We start from the raw sequence: 18,571 nt of genomic DNA, 5'->3' as shown, positions 1-18,571 counted from the left end.
TGGCGGCAGGGGGTGCGCGGCCGGGGTGCAGGCAGTCCAGGTTTCGTGTGGAGGAGCGGGCATTTGCGGGGCTGCTGGGAGTCGTGCTTGCTGAGCAAGGCTTAATCACCGCCAGGATGTACCGGTTTCTCCCCGGTGTCATATGCAGGCAGTGGGAAGGTGTCAGAGTGTGCTCAGTGCAGTCTTAAAGCCACCCAGCGTCACGGGGGCCCCTCCCGAACGGGGAAGCTGGGGAGACGGGGAAAGCTCCGATTCTGCTGTCACTCTCGTAGCCAAAAGTGTGGGCTACGGGGAGTCGGATGCGTGCAAACCCCCCTCTGTCTGTCTGTCATCGAGCAACGAACCGCACAGGTTCACAGCCAACGTATTGGCAAGCGCAAAGCCAGTTGCCCATGGAAAGGTGTCCGTCCTGGGAAACCCCTGTCCCCTTTGTGGTACGGTGCTGGGGAGGGAGCGATGCTGCTCCCCCTTCTCTCTCCACTTTGGCCTTCAGGGCCCCGTAAGTACGAGAGCCACCATACTTGGCAAGAACGAGATACCCAACTCGGGGGTCAGCGAGTTCCCCTGGGGTTCACGACTGCCACTTCTGAGTTGCTCCCTGTTGACATTTTTTTGTAGGACTTCTGTGGGCTTTTTAAGCATTTATCAAAATATTCCCCACGTACTCTGTGATGTGGCTTGTAATTAAAATGGTGCATAATGGCAAAGATTTCTGTTCTACATAGGTTTTACAAGGCTTCCAAATGTAGAGAGGAATACAGACTGCCTTTGCTGTGCTGGTACTAATTGCAGCCCCCTGACAGGAATGTAAATGCAGTTCCTTAGCACATTCTTATCTCAGCATATGTGGGATTTACATATATAACTCCTATTAATGCTAATGGAAGCTGTATACAGAATTCTCTCTGCATAGGGCTGACATTATATTCGTATCTGAACCTGATGCAACTGGAACCAGCCATCTTACATAAGTGGCGAGGTCTGAAGTTTCTTACCGGAAGCTTTCTTAACATTTCGGTTCATTTAAAATGTAGGGAGGAAATGCAAGCAAAGGAAGCAATACAAAGCTTTGTATTGTGCTATTGGCATGGAAGGTTCATAACATTCATATAAAAAAGTGTTGTGTTATCCAGAGGATTATCAGTGAACCTGATCCTGCTCCCCTTAAAGTTTCTTTTTGTTGTTTGTTCTTTTATATATATATATATTTCGTTAAATCAGAATTGGTGATTCCTGATTAACTCGTTAATTTAGAACCAATCACCTTTTCATGTTTAGATGTGTTTAAAGGTTTATTTGGAGTATGACTACTTAGAAAATACTATATCTTTTTACTTAGAGCTATAGTCAAGTTCGTCATCGTGAATCTCTGACAAAAGAGTCATGTGGCATGTTGTGGTGCTCCTGAAGCCAGAGGCATCCTGAAAGGGTATCACGGTTGATATCTTCACCTATAATTAGAAGTTTGCTTTCACTGGTTAGCAAAATCTCTCAACCTTCTATTAGCAGTATCTGAAGTTTTGTGTCTCTTCTTGTTTCTAAAGCTTTTGCTTCTTCTTTTTTTGTTAAATTTGTGTCTGGATGGGAAATGGCAGGTTCTCCTTTCAGATATGATGACACCCTGCTGTGGCTACACTCAGCTTGTCACCTCAAAATTGAATTACAGTATGCCTGCTTTCAGGGTAGAGGTTTGGGGCTTACCATAAGCTGATACGAATCATCAGAAATCTATTGAGTTGAGAATTTACATCATCCGAAGCTGTCCTAGCCCTCCCTCCCATTCATTGTTGCATGTTTACGTTTATTCTGCGGACAGGAATGAACGCAACTCACATTGTACCAAGTTGAAAACAGGCATTTTTAAACAGGACTGTATTTAGACTGTAGACAAGATCCTTAAGTTCTTCTCCTCCTCCTCTCTTCTGTGCTGTGGTAGCTGTTGTCAGACAAGACTTCTGAATGACTGCCCCCTTAATTTAAAAGAAACTAAGGGAAACATGATAGGATGTCCATGGTAGGGACCATCTTCTAAAGAAGTTGTTGGGTTTTAAGGCTCATTAGAGATAGAGTTTGAGGATACACTAACTGTCTTACAGGGTGTCTCTGTTTTCATAGGATTTGAGTCTTATAATTTTTTTCCTTATGTTTTGGCTAAGGTTGGGGTTTTTATCATTCAGCTGGATAGTGAAGTTATTGTTTAAGGATTGTTGTGCATATGCAGGAAGACTGTTCTGACGAGCACAGCTTATATGCTGAAGTAAATGTCAAAACCATAGAGACAGTTAGAGATAACAGAATAAGATTTTGATGGCTCATTTATAATGTTGGGGAAAAAGAGTTCAGCATCAGTGTATCATTGTGGGGAATGCACCGTGCTGCTGTAGCGTAAATCCCTTACAATGAAGGAATAAAGGTGTTATGTTTGTATGTCACTGACTGCAAGAGAAATGGATCTGCTCCTTTCAACCTGAAGAAATTTAAAGTTTTGGATAGTGTGCAAAAAATGTAAATGTTACTCAGAGATTTAGTAGCAAGAAGTGATATATAAACTTGCATTGCTGCACAGGAATAACATTTTGTAAACATAAATCTTGAATATAGAAACTGAGAGACAGTGAAAGCAAACTTTACATTGGTAAGTATTTGTTATCAGAAAAAAATTATCTGAGTAGGTGGGACTGGCAGTGTAGACTTGTAAGAACATCATAGTGACTTTCTCTTTCCATTTGGAAGAACTGAAAAGACCTATTGCTTATTTAATGAATAATTTCCAAAGGAGCTTCACTAAGCTAGTTTCTCTGTGGAACAGTTATTGTATCTCGGTATCCTTATAAACAAACATTCAAATTGCATGCTATTAGGAGTAAAACATATAATCCTGATTTGAATCCCAGATGGAGAGGAGAACCTTTTGCTTTTGTACATTCTGTAAAACCTATCCTCTAACCTCAAAGTACCACTAAAAAATGGAAGGAACCCAACCACAGTGATTAAACCCCCAGTACCTAATTAAAATACTGTACCTGCTTGACTCATCTTTGTGCTAGCTGTCCAAACCCGACCTTGAAGTGTGATAGGGAAAAAGATCATGTGGGAAGGCGTACGTTAGCCAGAAGGAACAAGGAAATGAGTTAACTGAATATTGTTTAATGAAAATTTTTCTTAACTCTTTTCAGGTAAGACCTATAATTTGCATAGAATCTAGACACTGCACTTCCCAGAGCATTCAGCAGGCTAATTTAACATCATAGGCTGGTTTATAGGAAAAATACATTTTTTCCTTTTAAAGAATCATCTTAAAGTTTAAACATGAATGCTATTCACACTGGATTTTATGATAAATTTTTCATAAATGTCTTTCTGGTTTAGTTAGTGAAAGCAAAAATGTTCACAAATTTCACCTTTCAACAAAAAAGTAGTAAAGATTTTGAGGATTGAGTTTCCTGTTAACTGGGCATATTCACCCCTGTCATTCTATTAGAGATGTAACTTCAGACTTTGTGTTCAGGTCCGGATGCCACTGTGTCCACGGAAGTAGAATTTGGAGAATGCACAGTTACATGTGGTAAGTAGCAAAGCAGATGAATAAAACATATTGTCATTTGGTTTTGGAAAAAAAAAAGTGCTAACTGTAGCAATTTAGCAGTTGTAATTTGCTTGCCCTCGTTCACCTCTCATTGATTTCAATTGCCAATAACTATAATTAACAAAAACAATCAGGCTGATTGTCATTAGGAGTTTAGGTCAGATCTGTTGTTTTATTAATTTCACAGCCTGCAAGCTCCTATTTTAAACCAGTTCCCTACGTTTATTGGCACATGAGCTGCCTTCCCCAAAGTAACAATTTTCGCTATTTGTGAACATCTGTGAGATGTTCAGAAGATGAAAGATCTTCTGATGCTTCTCACAGATGTCTTCCCACATACAATATTGCCAAAAAATTGCTTGCCTGCAGTAGCCTGTTCTGTATTCCACATTTATACCATTTATAAATTGTGCAATGGAGAGGAGAGGTATCATTTTGGAGTAAGAAGGGAGAGAGGAAAAATGGGATGAGCCTTAAGAAGACATCCCTATGTTTGGGGCGATGACAGAAGCTGCTGTGAGGGGGCAATTATATTGCTTAGGAAGCAGTCTTGAATCAGAAATGCTATTAATTTTTTTCTGAACAAATTCAGCTTCTTATAAGACCACAAAGGAAAGAAAGAGAGATGAGGTTTTGCCCCCATCAATCTGATGTTTTCTAGAGTATGCCTTTTTATTTTTTCCAGCCACTTTTTCTTATTTCCAATGACAGAGCTTCCTTGATTCCCTCTTATTTCACCTCTTAGGACTTTATGGGTTTAGGAGATTTTTTTTTTGCTTCTACATACTTTTAATATTTCTCTTTCTTCATATTTTCAAATTTGCTTATATGTTCTGTATACTGATGCCATATATGTATCCCCATACTCTTAATAACCTTACTTGCCCTGATGCACATATCTTTGGGATACTAAGAAACCTCCTTATGTCCTGTCCCTTTAGCAGATGTCTCAAATGTTCCGTATTTCCAGGGAATTTCACTAAATCTTTTCTCATTTTTATCTTTGGTCCCTCAGAGTTAATGTTGCGGTGGGTTAACCTTGGCTGGCTGCCAGGTGCCCACCAAGCCGCTCTATCACTCCCCTCCTCAGCAGGACAAGGGGAGAAAATGAGGTGAAAAACTCATGGGTTGAGATAGTTTAATAAAGAAAAGCAAAGGCCATGCACAGAGGCAAAGGAAACAAAGAAACAGGATTATTCTCTACTTCCCATCAGCAGGTGATGTCCAGCCACTTTCTGGGAAGTAGGGCCTCAGTCTGCATAGCGGTTGCTTTGGGAAACAAACACCTTAATAAAAATGCTCCCTCCTCCATTTTCTTAGCTTTTATTATTTTATCTTATTATCTTAGCTGAGCACAGTGTCATACGGTATGGAATATCCCTTTGGTCTTTTTGGGTCAGCTGTCCCGACTGCATCCCCTTCCAGCCTCCTGCCCACCCCCCAGCCTATTGGCCTTTACGGGGTGTGGGGTGTGAAGAGACAGCCTTGATGCTGGGGGAGCACTGCTCAGCAGTAGCCAAAACATCGGTGTGTTATCAACACTGTTCCAGCTACAAATACAAAGCACAGCACTGGGAGGGCTGCTATGGGGAAAGTTAATTCCATCCCAGCCAGACCCAATACAAATGTTTAGCCCCTTTAATACTGAAAATTATATAGTCTTACTGAAGAATCAGGAAAGGGAAGCTCTAACAAAAAAGAAAAAGGCATTATCTCATACCTGGAGTTCAGATCATGTTTGTAGCCTTCATTCTAGTCTAGGCTGTTCAATGCATAGCATGTTTGTCTGTTGAAAGGCTGAAAGGTTTCTTCTTGGTTCTTCCTGTATAGCTGTAAGCTCTTGGTCTCCTTCATATTCCTTAGAATCATAGAATCACTTTGGTTGGAAAAAACCTTTGACATCATGGAGTCCAACCTTTAACCTAACGCTGCCATCCCACCACTAAACCATGTCCCTAAGCACCTCATCTATCCTTCTTTTAAATACCTCCAGGGATGAGAACTCTACCACCTCCCTCCACCTTATTGCCTAGGTTCATCTAACTAGCCCTTTATGTTTCTTGCTTTTTGAACTGACTCAATTTTCTTTATTTTTCCCCGATAATGCTGTGGCTCAGATTTGTTGCTCCTCTATTCATAGTCCAGTTTACAGAGGCATTAAAGCATAAGTTAATGATGCCTCATCATACCTGCCTCAAATCTGCCTTTTTTTGGTCTCTTTGTGGTCTAATTGTTTTGGCCACTCTTACCTCTAAATTTCTCTCATAACTGTTGTCTTTGTATTGCTAAGTAGTCAGTTCTTTGTGGATCATCCTTCTTCACCCCCCTCCCTCCACCAGTCTATTAATTTACATTTCTCTAGGGTGAATTTCATTTGGGTAATTTATTTTACTGCATTGAGGCCAGTTTTCTGTTAGGTTAACTTGTATGACTTGTGGAAGTTAAGACTTCATTTGTTAGAGCATCTCAGTAGATTAATTTCATCAGCATTGGCAGCTACTAAGGAGGAAAGGAAACATGGGAGTGAAAGAAAAAGCTGTCCAAAAGGAAGAGGCAGAGGATTACCAAAAGAACTTGCAGATCTAATTAAAAGAGCTTTTTTCATCAACGCTTTGAATGTGATGTATGTCCCGAATTTTAATATTCCTGTATGTAAGACACAGTGAGATTTTTTCTGATGAATGTGACTACAATTAGCCCAGCACCCAGATTTTGTCAAGCCAGCCTTTTGGGTTTTCATAGGTTTCCTTCTTTTTTGTTAGCTAAAAACCTACATGGCACTGAAGAAAGAGGAATGCCTTTAATAGAAGTGTCAGTTCAATGCCATTTACCCCTCTGTCTCTGCATCCATGAGATAAGATACTCTCTGGAGTGGAGAATGATGCTTGTTTTGTTTAATTTTCAGTAAGTGGTGGTGTCTCCCTCTGCAACTTGAAGTACTGTTTCAGGAGTTACACGACATCTCTGAAACATTCTGAAATCCATTGGTTTATATAATGCACATTTAAGGAAGGCAGATGCATCATAAATGCAATATTCAAACCAGCTTCTTATTTATTATTCTACTGCAAGGGGGGTTTAACTCTCCTCTTTCCATGTCTATTAGTAAACAAAATGCTTCTGGAAAAATGGCAGAACCTTCAGTGTTTACTGGGCCTAAACATATTATTCCTGCCTCCCCCACAAGCTATGTCATTCCAATGAACTGTGTACACACTGTTTGGCAAAAACAATTATAGCACTTGTTTTGAATTTGTTCGTAATTGTTAAAATGAGGATGTTCCCATTGAAATCCTGACAGTGAGAGTGAATACTTTTTTTTGCCTCCTGGATCATTGCATGAGAATTTTCCTTAACTTTACACATTTGTGATAGGTTATCTCCTGTTCTTTGTCTTCAGCGGGATACTCTGTGTTGCAGGGAGAGTCCTGGTGGTCAGCGCTTGATTTCACCCATTTCTCATGAGAAGCCCTATGTTAATGACCACCAGCCTCTGTGCTCCAAGAGGCTTCATTTTGGAGGCTGTTGGTGGTATTCCTGTATCACTCATTGCTGGTCACTGTTAGGTGACTTCAGACTCCCCAGTCTCAGTGCCAGGAGGTTTTTAGTGCCTTCAGTTTCTGTTGGCCTTGGTGGGAGTTGAAGACACTCACAGAGTCGCAAGACTGGAGGCAGACTGAGTTGGAAGTCTGTACAGGATTGTCTGTGCCATCTGATTTGAGCATTTAAAGGCCAGGAGCCTGATGCTTTGATGTTTAAAGTGAATTAACTGTTTTGCAGAACATATATTAGTTTCATTTCAAACTTTTTTTTTTTTTCTGTAAGAAAAGTTTTGAATTAATTTTGAATTCTTCTTCTGACACATGATGATTCTAAGAATCTGGCTCCTTCCTTGCAGAGTCTGACAGAAGTAGATGGTGTCTCGACATTTTAGATACCAACATGGGATAGCTTTAGCAGGCACTCTGAGAAGATCTGTTTTGCCTGGTATTTGGTAGATACATCATATTAACATCCAGGATAAAGAAAAAGAAATAAAATCCAAAGTTTGAAGGAAATGAAGAAATGCAGAGTGAAAGATTTTTTTTTTCCCCCTAAAGGGATCGGCATTCGAGAAGTTCTGTTAACCAGTGGATGCCCTGGGGCTGAAGCAAAATGTATTATCCGTGTGGAGGAATGCCAGGGGCCAGTAGATTGTGGATGTAAGTGGAACACTGTGATACGGTAATCTAGAGCAAGTAAGTTGATTCAAAGGAAACATCCTTGTTCTCTGTTAGTGTGGTGGAAGTGAAGTGATTGCATTCCACCCTCCAATCACCCTGTTAAGCAATCCAGTAGCGTTTCAGATCTCATTTCTGTACTGATGTGTGCTCAATTTCAAGTCCCTGTCAAATACCATTTTTCTGCTATGTGCTTTGTTCCAGACATTGGACAAAGCAAAAAGTATTTGGAGTAATTTTAAGAGAAAGGATAATCTCTAAGTAATATTCTGTGGTTTGAAGACTTATGAACTTTGTGATCACAAATGTTTCATATAGTCAATGATATACCTATTAAAAATTCCTCCTATAGGGGGAATACCAATTGGTGATGAGGGCCTTGCCTGCGTGAAGATGCCTTGCATTTATATACCTCCTGAAAATCGATTTAAATATATTTGGAAGATGTTAACTCCAAACAAGGTGAGTAATTGAACTCCACTTTGTGCAGAAAAATTGCATACTGCATGTGTTTACCACATGCTTTATCTGAATTATACAGACTTCTGGGCAGATTATTTCCTTTGCTGTCATAATGCAAATAAGCCCTGATTTCTCACTGGCGAGCTGGTAATACAAGGACTCACATGGCTTTGCTCCTTTATGCAGCTTCAATTTCCTGTTTATGTGAGGGAAACAATAATTTTAGAGAGTAGTGTTTGCTGTTATTTCATTAAAAATGGGGCACAGTGGCTGGTGAGTGCATACATGTCAGCAAGTCACAACCACGTTGCCCTTCCCAGTTGTTCAAGCAGGAGGTGCTGAAGAGATGGGAGGAATTTTCCCAGGGGCCAAGAGGTCCTGATAGGTTGAAAACTGTAGAAAAAGCACTTTTCTGTGCGTCTGACACAATGCAACTCGTCTTTGCAGATTTATTTGAAAACATACAACCCCCCTTTTTTTCTTTTCTTTTCTTTTCTATATGGCTAGACAGTGCACATTCTTCCCAATGATTCAGCTGTTATGGAAGTTTGCAGGGAAACCTATTTGGTTACTTTCCAGTGTGAAACTCAAGAAAATGGAAATGTAGTTGCCGCTGTGAGATATGCAGTCTACGCAAGAACTGGTGAGCTCATAGAGACGCTTACATTTTTCTAGTGATATGGCCTTGGGTTTTTTATGTAGTACTCAATCTTCATAAGATTGCACGCCACCCATAGTATATAGGCAGCAGCTTGTGTGCTGTGGTAATGACTGTCATGAAATGCAGGTCAATAAAAGAGACATATGAAAGGAAATGACAGAATGGGAATGAAGAGGTTCCTTATGGTAGGAATGAGTATTTTCTTTATCCTTTGTAAAAATTCAAGTTAAAATAAGGAGGTTTTCCTATTACCTGCTTATTTTTTACTGCACCCAGGTTGGTTAACATAGACTTCTTTTTGCCTCACTAAGCCATGTAGCACCATCAGCACAGGTTCTGCAGTTAAATCTCCTTTCCACTTCAGTACTGAAGCAGGAAAACAACCTTTGGGCCTTTTTCTTTTAGCAGCCATCTGGAATTTGCTTATACACAATGGATTTAGCAAAGTTTAACATTAAAAAGAATACATCATAAAGCAGGTTCCCCAGTACTATCTTTCTCACCTCCTTTGCTACTCAGATTTTTGCTGACTTCATGAGAAAAGGTGTGCTGATTTTCTCAAACCATGAGAATAGCCATGCAGAAACTCCAACTCTCCTAATCAGAGAAAGGGTGAAAGTGCCTTGCTCATCAAAATTTAAAGTTTTTCCTGAAATTATGTCAATTCAGGTCTTATGCAAAATTATGGCAGACTAGAAAGAAAGAAACCTTTGGACATACCCCTCCTCATGTTTCTTGCCTCCATATTGTTTACCTAAGTAAAACTGGCCTGGGAATCCTGCTTTTTTTCCCCTCTTTCTTCAGTGAGATAGACTATTTCCTCTATCACTGTTGAGGTCCTTTCTGCCATTGTACAGTAACATGGAATTTGTTTATTCATTTTCTAAATCCATCTGGCAGTCACAAAACACCCAAAGCTTTTTTTTTTTTTTTTCTGTCTCCCACTATTCAGTCTCTACATTCCTTTTTCTACAGAGGAAGCTTCCTTTTTGAGACCTGAATTAGCAGAGCACATAGTCTGTTTTAGGCTTAAGCATGCAAATGGTCCCATTGACTTGAGTCAGTGAGTCAGCAATAGGACGACTCACACACTTGTGTTTAAGCTGTGGCTGAGCAGTCTTGGTGAAAAGTGGTCAGATGAAACCCGCCCAACAGACATAGTCACTGAGAACTTCTTACAAAGATTGAGATTTATTGTTTCAGAAAATATTTACGACTATACAGAAGTCTGAGGAAGACAGACAAGCTCTAAGGTTTATTAACTTAAAAGGAATGAGTTGTTCTCTTAGTGCCAGATCAGCATCCTTTGGCTTGGTACAGAGCTGTGTAGATGCCCGAAGGAGTTTCTGGGCTGTGCTTCCCCAGGAGTGACATTGTTTGGACTTCAGAAATTGTTAATTAGGTACATGGAAGGAATTACCAGCTGAAGTTTTGGCTGAGAATGTAGCAGGACTTTCATCATACAGATCTAGTTTTGCTGTCTGTGGATGGTCAGAAGTCTAGCCAGATCAGAAGATGGCATTTAGGACAAGAGGAAATGGCCTCAAGTTGTGCCAGGGCAGGTTTAGATTGGACATTAGGAAAAATTTCTTCACCGAAAGGGCTGTCAAGCATTGGAGTAGGCTGCCCAGGGAAGTGATCAAGTCCCCATCCCTGGAGGTAGTTAAAAGATGGGTAGACGAGGTGCTTAGGGCCATGGCATTAGTGGTGGAATGGCAGGGTTAGGTTAACGGTTGGACTTGATGATCTTAAAGGTCTTTTCCAACCTAAACAATTCTATGATTCTATGATTTACTTTTCCAACAGGATCAGGAGGAAATGAGAAAGATCCTTGTGACAGCATCAGTGGGTGCGGCAAGACTCCTTGTGTTGGGATCTAGATTTTCTTAGCTGCTGCCTATATTTTGCAGAGCTGCTCCGTTCTCTGGGAATGTGTCTTGCTGTGTTGTTCAGACTTTGGAAATGGGTAATGTTTCTGCCTTTCCCAGTTCCTCATTAAAAGGCTTTTTGAAGTGAGGGTTGGGAGATTTGAGTTTATCATGCCTGTCAAGCAAGATGGTTTCTCTACCTACTCCAGAAAATCTAAGTCTTTCTGTTGAGCAAACATCTTTTTCTTTGCCATTTATCTCTCTGGTCTCCGATGGAAATGTAAACAAGGGCAGAATTGGTATCAGAAATAGGACAAAAAATGGCCTTTTCCAGGTAATCTACAGGACTGAACTGCATTTTCTTCCAGGATTCAAAACTGGCCACACAGATTTCTAGCCAGCATGAGTTGTGCAGGGGTGGTGGGCTGACCCTGGCTGCCTGCCAGCCCACCCTAGCGGGTCAAATCATAGAATCATAGAATCAAACCAGAGTGCTTTGGGTTGGAAGGGACCCCTAGAGGCCATCTCGTCCGCCCGCCCTGCAGTGAGCAGGGACACCGCTAACTAGATCAGGTTGCTCAGAGCCCTGTCCAACCTGGCCTGAATGTTCCCAGGGATGAGGCCTCCACTACCTCTCTGGGCAACCCGTTCCAGTGTTTCACCACCCTCCGGTTGGAGCTGGCTGGAACCGGCTGTGTCCAGCATGAGGCAGCCCCGGCCTCTCCTCACAGAGGCCGCCATGCCAACCCCTTGCTGCCTGGGCACCGGCACCTGGTACAACAGGCCACCTGCCTGTGGGGAGAGGGTCTCGCATAGATTTTGGGAGGTGTGTTTGAACCAGCTGAAAGGGCAAATCAGTTTTAGTCAGGAAAAGAGAGGGTCCTCTCTATTACCTCCTAAATTACTTTTTTTTTTTTAATCCAGCTGCGGTGATTCTGACCATCTCTCTGCCTCACTCAAGTCAATAAGCTTAAGTTTGTATATTTTGTCTTTCTCATCACCTCGGTCATCCTTCCACTATGCCACAGAGATACATTTCTTCATGCCAGAGCTACAGGATGGGGAAGGGGAAATGGAAATGTGTTTGCTCCGTGGCTGGCCTTTCTTCTTGGTGCTTTCTTAGAGAGAAAGCCTTGAAGTCATCATCAGAGCTAAAAATTATCACTGCAGCCGATAAGGGGTGAACGTGTTTGCTTTTGTCTCATCCTTCCTCCTCTTTCCAGTGCTCTGATGTTTTACCCACAGCAGTGGCCAGATTCAGCAACGCTGTCTGCAAGTCTGGCCCCAAAGCCACCACTTCAAAATACATAGCGTGACACTTTCTCCTTCTGATTTTGAAGTGTGTTAAGGTGGGGGGAAGGGAAAACATGTTGCAAAAGGGCAGGCAAAACCTTCACAGGAATTTATGTGTATTTGCCATGTGGCAAAACTTTGTGTGAGTTCATTTTAAATCTGTGCACAGAGAACTTGCATGTGTCCATTACCAGTGATCACTGTGCTTCTCAGTGACCTTTTGATCAACAGTCGTAATGGCTTTTTTACATAAGTGAGTGGTCTTTAGTAATTTGGCTCTTCCTTTTGTTTCAGAACTGTTCAGACCTATGGGTTCTCTTTGTCTTTTATAGCAAGAGAAACATAACAGGGAAAAAAAAAAGTATTTTATCTTTATCAAAAATTATTGGGATCTCTGCAAGGAAAATCCCATCCTTTAATAACTGACATTTCTGTAAGTCCTTCTTACTAAATCACTACCCTGAAACACTGAGGGTGTTGTTTCACACTCCCGCCCATTGTGTTGTTTGGTGTTTTGTGAAGACTTTGGAGCTGGAAGGCGGTTTATTCATATTTACTAATAATAGTCCTGTGAGGAGGGAGGACTCTGCAAGGGAGGAATGCAAGAGCAGAGAACCATCCTCATTAGGATGCTATGTGAAGGGTGTCAGCCTGCTGAGATCCCAGCTGTGCTCCAAGCTCCACGCTTCTCATGAGCAAGAGAGCGAGTTGGGGTATGTGTCTGGTGGCAGCTCTGTGGAGAAGATGGAGGCAATCGCATTTCTGTGTCTCAGAGGCCATTCTAGCCCCCCATCTCTCTCCAGCTCATTTCCTTCAGTCCCAGAGCTTCCTTGAGAGACAAAAGTCACATCTCTGTAACCAGCTATTGTACAAACATGTAATCAGCATTGCCATGTTGTCTTTGCATTTGCACAGAAATGAAATGAGGAATCCCAGTACCCAAGATTAACAGCCTGGATCTCCTCTGTGTGCATGTAATCCTCCTCTCCCATGAGCATATACTCAATCCATTTTTAATATATAGAAAAAGGCTTATAGGTAACCTAGAAGAGAAACAAAAAAGCTATGCATCACCATTATATTAAGGGGGAAAAAAAACCCCAAACCAGCCCACAGAGGCAGACTGTGGGACCTGAAAGTACATACTTTCTGGACCTGAAAACGGGTGGAAAGGACTCTTGTTCGCTGCTGGACCATATAAACAATTGGTCGGGGATAGGGTTCCATGAAGGCAGAGGACAGTCCAGAGATGCACCACACTGCACAGAAATCAAAGCAGCTTTGTATACAATACAAATATACTTGCTGGGCCACACCACAGCAGAGAATGTGCTCTCTGGTTTAGAGCTATCCTGCTCTCCTGCTTAGTGTGAGAGAGGTATGTGGTGAATCTCTTCCGGCCCAGATAAGAAAGCAGTAAATTTCGGAGGTCCTTGAGCCAGGTCCTGCATGGTGGCTCAGACTAGGTATATTGTTCTGATGACAGAAAGAAGGCAAAAAACCTGTCAAGCTTCTTAGCAGCTTGTAATGGCTATATTGGTTTTATACCTTTGGTTTCCTTTCATCCAGCCTGTTGTACCCCCATTGGCATAGCAGATTGGATCTGGGGTGGAGGGAGTGTACGGTGCTTGGACCATTTGACCTGTTGGAAAGACTTCCATGAGCTATGACCAGCACACTGTGGGTTTTCTGCCACATTCTGCTCACCTCAAATCAGCGAGCACAGGTGGAAGCTGAGAATTAAATCTGATCATTCCTTCTTTTCCTTCCTGCCTGCCTTGTTCTGACTTGCACAAATAAATGGATCTTCATAGTTTAGATCCAGTCATGCTTACAATCTAAGTGCAGTATCTCACCCTTGCATTTCATTTAAGTACATTCCTTTACTAGTTAAGATTAATATAAATAAACAACAGGTAAAGTGAGAATGCCAAGCTTTTGGTAGGGTTGGAGGCAGCCTGCTTGAAACTGTCAGATCAATGTCATTTTTGTTTGTAGAACCCTAGAAAATTTCTAGTGGACTGCACACAATTTTAGGAATTTTTTTACAATGTAATTGTGGAATATATATGACAGTGCTTTTTGTCATTCTTTATAGTGAAGTAGTTCACAGAGCTGCAGTGGGCTGTAGACTTGGAAGTTGAAAGTCATTGAACTAGACTTTGCATGTTTCAAAAAAGTTGTTCTTCCTACTTTTACTAAGCTAAGTGGACTTTTAAAAAAAGTTGATGTAAATACCTCTTTGTAATCTTAACTGTAAGCTGAAGATGGTTTTAAGGCATATTCCAGCTATGGCAAAATTCTCACTGACTAATTGAGAGCGTTGCCTGGTCTTTAGGCGTGCAGACAGGGGCTTAAAAGTGCACCTGATGTGAATGTCTTTGCTCATTGTAACCCAGCTTATTAGGAAGCTGCTTTTCTGTCTGCTTCCTGCCTGCACTTTCAAGACGTGTTTACTTGGAAGGCCTCCCCTCTGTATTATCAGGTTGTCTCTTGGGCAGTTCTGGTTCTTGACTATTGGAAGAATTTCTTGCCTAGGAAGAAAACTTGAGTAGATTATCTGTGGATAACACAAAACTTGCTTTTCTATTCAGCAGGCTCCTGCCACAACCTGTAAACTGAGGGATTCTTAGAGCTCTAAATTCACATCTCGCCAAGGGGAAAATATATTACGTTAATGAAATTCCAAAATCAAAGATAATTTCCATTGACCTCCATGCCCCACAACTGCATGTAATTCTAACAAGACACAGTCCAGGCAGTGAAAAGAATTAGCCTAAAAGCAGTTAGCTCTACACTTTATGGAAACCCTAGTATTCAGACTTTGCTATCTATGATATTCTCAGCCAGTTCACCATTCTTACCTGTCCTGTATCTTGCAGGAAGCTCAGGAGAATCCTATAGATGAGCTGTGGTTTAAGAATATCAGAATGAAAATTCTGTGATGCAGGAGAATGAAACTCAAATGATGCGATGGAAGAGTTGCTTAGATACTACAGTGATGACAGTGGCACAGGACCTTATATAGAAGTAGAAATGAAATAGAAATAGGAATGGTTTTCCTGAAGTCATTCTGCTACACAGAATTCCTACCCGTGTGAACATGAATTTTGCATACCAGTCAGCAATGAGATAGCACCTTATAGATTTAGAAACTATATGAGGGAAAATGAAAGAGGAATTAGGGTTGGCTTGTCTAAAATTGTCAAAGCTGGAGGGGTCTGGGAAGATGCCTGATAGTTCATTAATTTGATTGAATGTGGCTGAACAAATAAGGTCAATGAAATTTCCAAACAAGGTAACTGGGTTTGGTTTCCATGTATTCCTTTATCCAGTATCAAAGAACAGATGGGGGAAGTTGGTTGACCATCTTCAGCATTTTCTGCTCTTCCTGGGTTGTTTGTTAGAGTCATCTCCTAACCGGTACATCTGCTCTTAGAGAAACAGCCTAAGTAATGGCAGGGCTCTCAGTTTCCTTAGGCAAATGGTTGAACAGGCTGTAGTATTGGAAAATGCATTTTTACTTACTGATATCCTTGCAGCATTTTTTGCTTCTCAGCTTCATGCAGCTGCTTCTTGCTTTCTGGGCCATGCAGAACAACTCCTTCCCATGCTCAGTGGTTATTTGCTTTAAATAAAAAAGGCTTTGCAGACCTAGATAGGGACAGGGAACTGAAAAGCAGCACTTAAGTCCTTGAATCCAGTCTTTTGTTAGCATACTCCCTTTTAGCTTCATTAGTATCATTATTACTGCAGCAATTACCATTGTTAGAATTCTTCTGTAGCACAGTGGTACCTTGGTGCCTCAGCCCTGGGTGATGGAGCACCTGGTACCAGGCACAGAAGTGTCTCAAGTGGCAGGTAGCCTGTGGTAGTTCTCTCTTTATTGTTCATGTATCTTACATGGATGTGCCTTGAAATCTTACATTAAAGCATTTCTTAAAGCAAAAATATTGCTATATTAGTAATTCTTAAGATGCGCCAAATATATACTTTTCCTTCCTTTAATTTTTTCCTTGTCTTTAGGGATTGCAGCTTTTTGTTTTTCGCAGCTGTTAAGTGACATGTATCCCACTCCACCTGCCTTGATCTCCACTCCTTTGCATCTTCTTTGGTTACATATAATGTTGCTATTCTAACTTTTGCTGATATGGTAAAGGCCTGAAGGTTGTGAAAGATGTCAGATAGCAAATAATCAGTCCCTCCTCCTTTTCAGTCCTGTTCATAAGATTAAATGCCTGATTCATTTGAAAATTTGAACATCATGACTGTGTATTTCTTTTCTTCAGCAATGCAAACAAAAAAACCAAGGAGAATAGAAACAGAGCAATCGAGGAGAATGACAACAGATGCCATTCTGATCTTTTGCCTGGCAACTGGAATAATTGTGACTGTTGGTGTGATCTTTGCCATGATCTTTATAATTCTTCACTGGTAGGTGGACAGCATACAATGTGATTTGTGTTTTATTTGATCAAAATACAGTATTGCGGATGACAAACATGGCCTGGGGTGAACTATTTAAGTTTTTCTGTAGTTTAATATCTGTGTTGCTGGTAGAGAAAACAGCAGAAAGCTTCTGGAGATTGGAAAGAAGTCCTTTGCAGAGAGCACTTACAGTGATTGTGTATGGGAAGGGAATGATTCAGAGCAATTTATGTAAACCTACTTAAAGGTATGCTTTTGTTTGATTTTGTTTCCATTTCAGGAGTGTTGTAAAATCTATTTGGGAATCAGAATCTGGGCAAGACAACCAAGACAAGAAGCTGACCAGCAAAACATTACTGTATGACATGGAATAAATAGTCCCCCTGCCTCAGGGTCTGCATTGGCCTTTCAGGGAATTGGAGTCTTTGCACCTGCAACTGGACTGTTCTCACCATCTGCATTATCCATAATACAAGAAGTGGCAAAGGCCTCACTCACAGAGGACGAAGTACAGAAGTCCTTCCAGGACTTGCATAATGAACAGAATTAGAAAAAAAAAAAAGGCTTACATAGAAATATGATATAAAAAAGATTAAAACATGTTTGAAATACTGTTTTTAAGATGTATTTTTCACAGTTCAATCACTGTCTTTGATTACTGAACTTGAAGTGAAATGAGTAAAAATATTTCTATTTTAAGGTGGACATTATTCCCCAGGTAGTTTAATAGTCTGAGAACCTCTGAACTGGAGAACCAAAGCCAGATTTTTGTGAAGATGAAAATTATATATTTAGCATGTCTTAATTTTATGAAGATGTTAATCTGGACTAGATGAAACTAGGCATGTAGTGTAGGCAGAGACCTTTTTTTGCAAAGTGCTCCTTATCTCCTTGATGATCTTCAAGCACAGCACCATCTAGGTAATCACTATAATCCAGTTTCTTCTTGACACAGGGAAGGAGGTGTAATGGTAGGGAAGATCATTAAAAGTTTCTTCATAAGATTCATTAAATTTATACCTGCACATTTGCACACGTAACCATTTCTGCCATCAAGGGGACCAAAATATGTGAACAGAAGAGTAGCCCCATAAGGTCAGACCAAGGATTCATCTACTGCTGTAATCAAAGCAATGGACAAAAAAAGGATGTCTAGGGAAGAGTACAAAACCAAGACAAGGCTGTAGGATGTTTTCCAGATGTATTCCTCCGGCTTCCAGGCATTTGCAGGTTTTCTAAAGCAGATGCAGTTTCTAAGCAGTTACCTATCTTGAATGGATTTCTTTTCCTTGGCTTTGTTCAGTGTCCCTTTGTACCCATGTAAGCTTCTGTCACATAAAACATCCTACGGCAAGGAGATCCACAGTGCAATCACATCTTTTGTCCAGCTTGAACCCACTTCCTGCTAGCTTCCTTTTGTTACCCCTCACTTCTTGAAAAGGCACTGAGCTGTCCGTCCACAGCATCCTCTCCCTGAAAGGGGCTGTCTTTTAGACCTCCAATGTATTCCCTGGTTGTTTTCCTTCTGGACTGAAAAGTGCAAGATTACTGAGTCGTTCTTCGTCCTGAAACCGTACCATACCTCTGACCATCCTTGTTGATCTTCTCTAACCCTCCTCCATTCCATGACCGTCTTGTTTATGAAGGTGCTTTCCATTTGTGTAAATAAACATTGTTTGATGCAAATAAAAAAACCTGAGCTGGTGACAAGTTGAAACATGGACAGTGGACAGATTAAAATGTTTAATAGATTTCATGATGAAGATTTTCTCTCGAGTATAGTAGAAGCTCTGAAAAGAGGCCAAATATTGAGCACTCCAGGGTAGAGAATGTTTCTCAGTAAAGAACATTGAGAAAAAAAAGAAAAAAAATAGATTGGAGGTAGTAACTCATCCTCACAAAGAATTCCTGTTCTCTTCAGTTCCTCTGTTGCTGCAGATGTTCTAACTGCACCATCTGCACATCCTTAAAAAAGCATTATCATATTTTTCAGAGATACATCATTTTGTTTGCTGTTTAGTGAAAAGATCATTTACATTTTTGCAAATAAAAC

At 40.9% G+C, this 18,571-nt stretch overlaps 1 protein-coding gene across 1 annotated transcript; it reads left to right on the top strand.

Moving 5' to 3' along the window:
- The first annotated feature begins 142 nt into the window (after positions 1–142).
- On the top strand, positions 143–16,892 carry SPACA1 (sperm acrosome associated 1). Its single transcript, XM_035903977.1, has 7 exons — positions 143–434; positions 3,509–3,565; positions 7,687–7,788; positions 8,159–8,268; positions 8,776–8,911; positions 16,380–16,524; positions 16,799–16,892. Exons 1-7 carry the CDS (start codon positions 143–145, stop codon positions 16,890–16,892), a joined length of 936 nt encoding a protein of 311 aa, XP_035759870.1.
- Positions 16,893–18,571: the final 1,679 nt, after the last annotated feature.

Source organism: Egretta garzetta, unplaced genomic scaffold (genome assembly GCF_000687185.1).
Source record: "Egretta garzetta isolate BGI_Z169 unplaced genomic scaffold, ASM68718v1 scaffold430, whole genome shotgun sequence".
NCBI lineage: Eukaryota > Metazoa > Chordata > Aves > Pelecaniformes > Ardeidae > Egretta > Egretta garzetta.
Note: the sequence above shows the minus strand (reverse complement) of the source record. Positions and strands in the feature narration are given on the sequence as shown.

Excerpts from the sequence above, each read along its gene's own strand:
- SPACA1 (XM_035903977.1), top strand. The coding sequence starts at position 143 with ATGCAGGCAGTGGGAAGGTGTCAGAGTGTGCTCAGTGCAGTCTTAAAG. Across the intron at positions 8,912-16,379 it reads TGCAGTCTACGCAAGAACTG|CAATGCAAACAAAAAAACCA; the intron begins GTGAGCTCATAG and ends TCTTTTCTTCAG. Across the intron at positions 16,525-16,798 it reads ATCTTTATAATTCTTCACTG|GAGTGTTGTAAAATCTATTT; the intron begins GTAGGTGGACAG and ends TTTCCATTTCAG.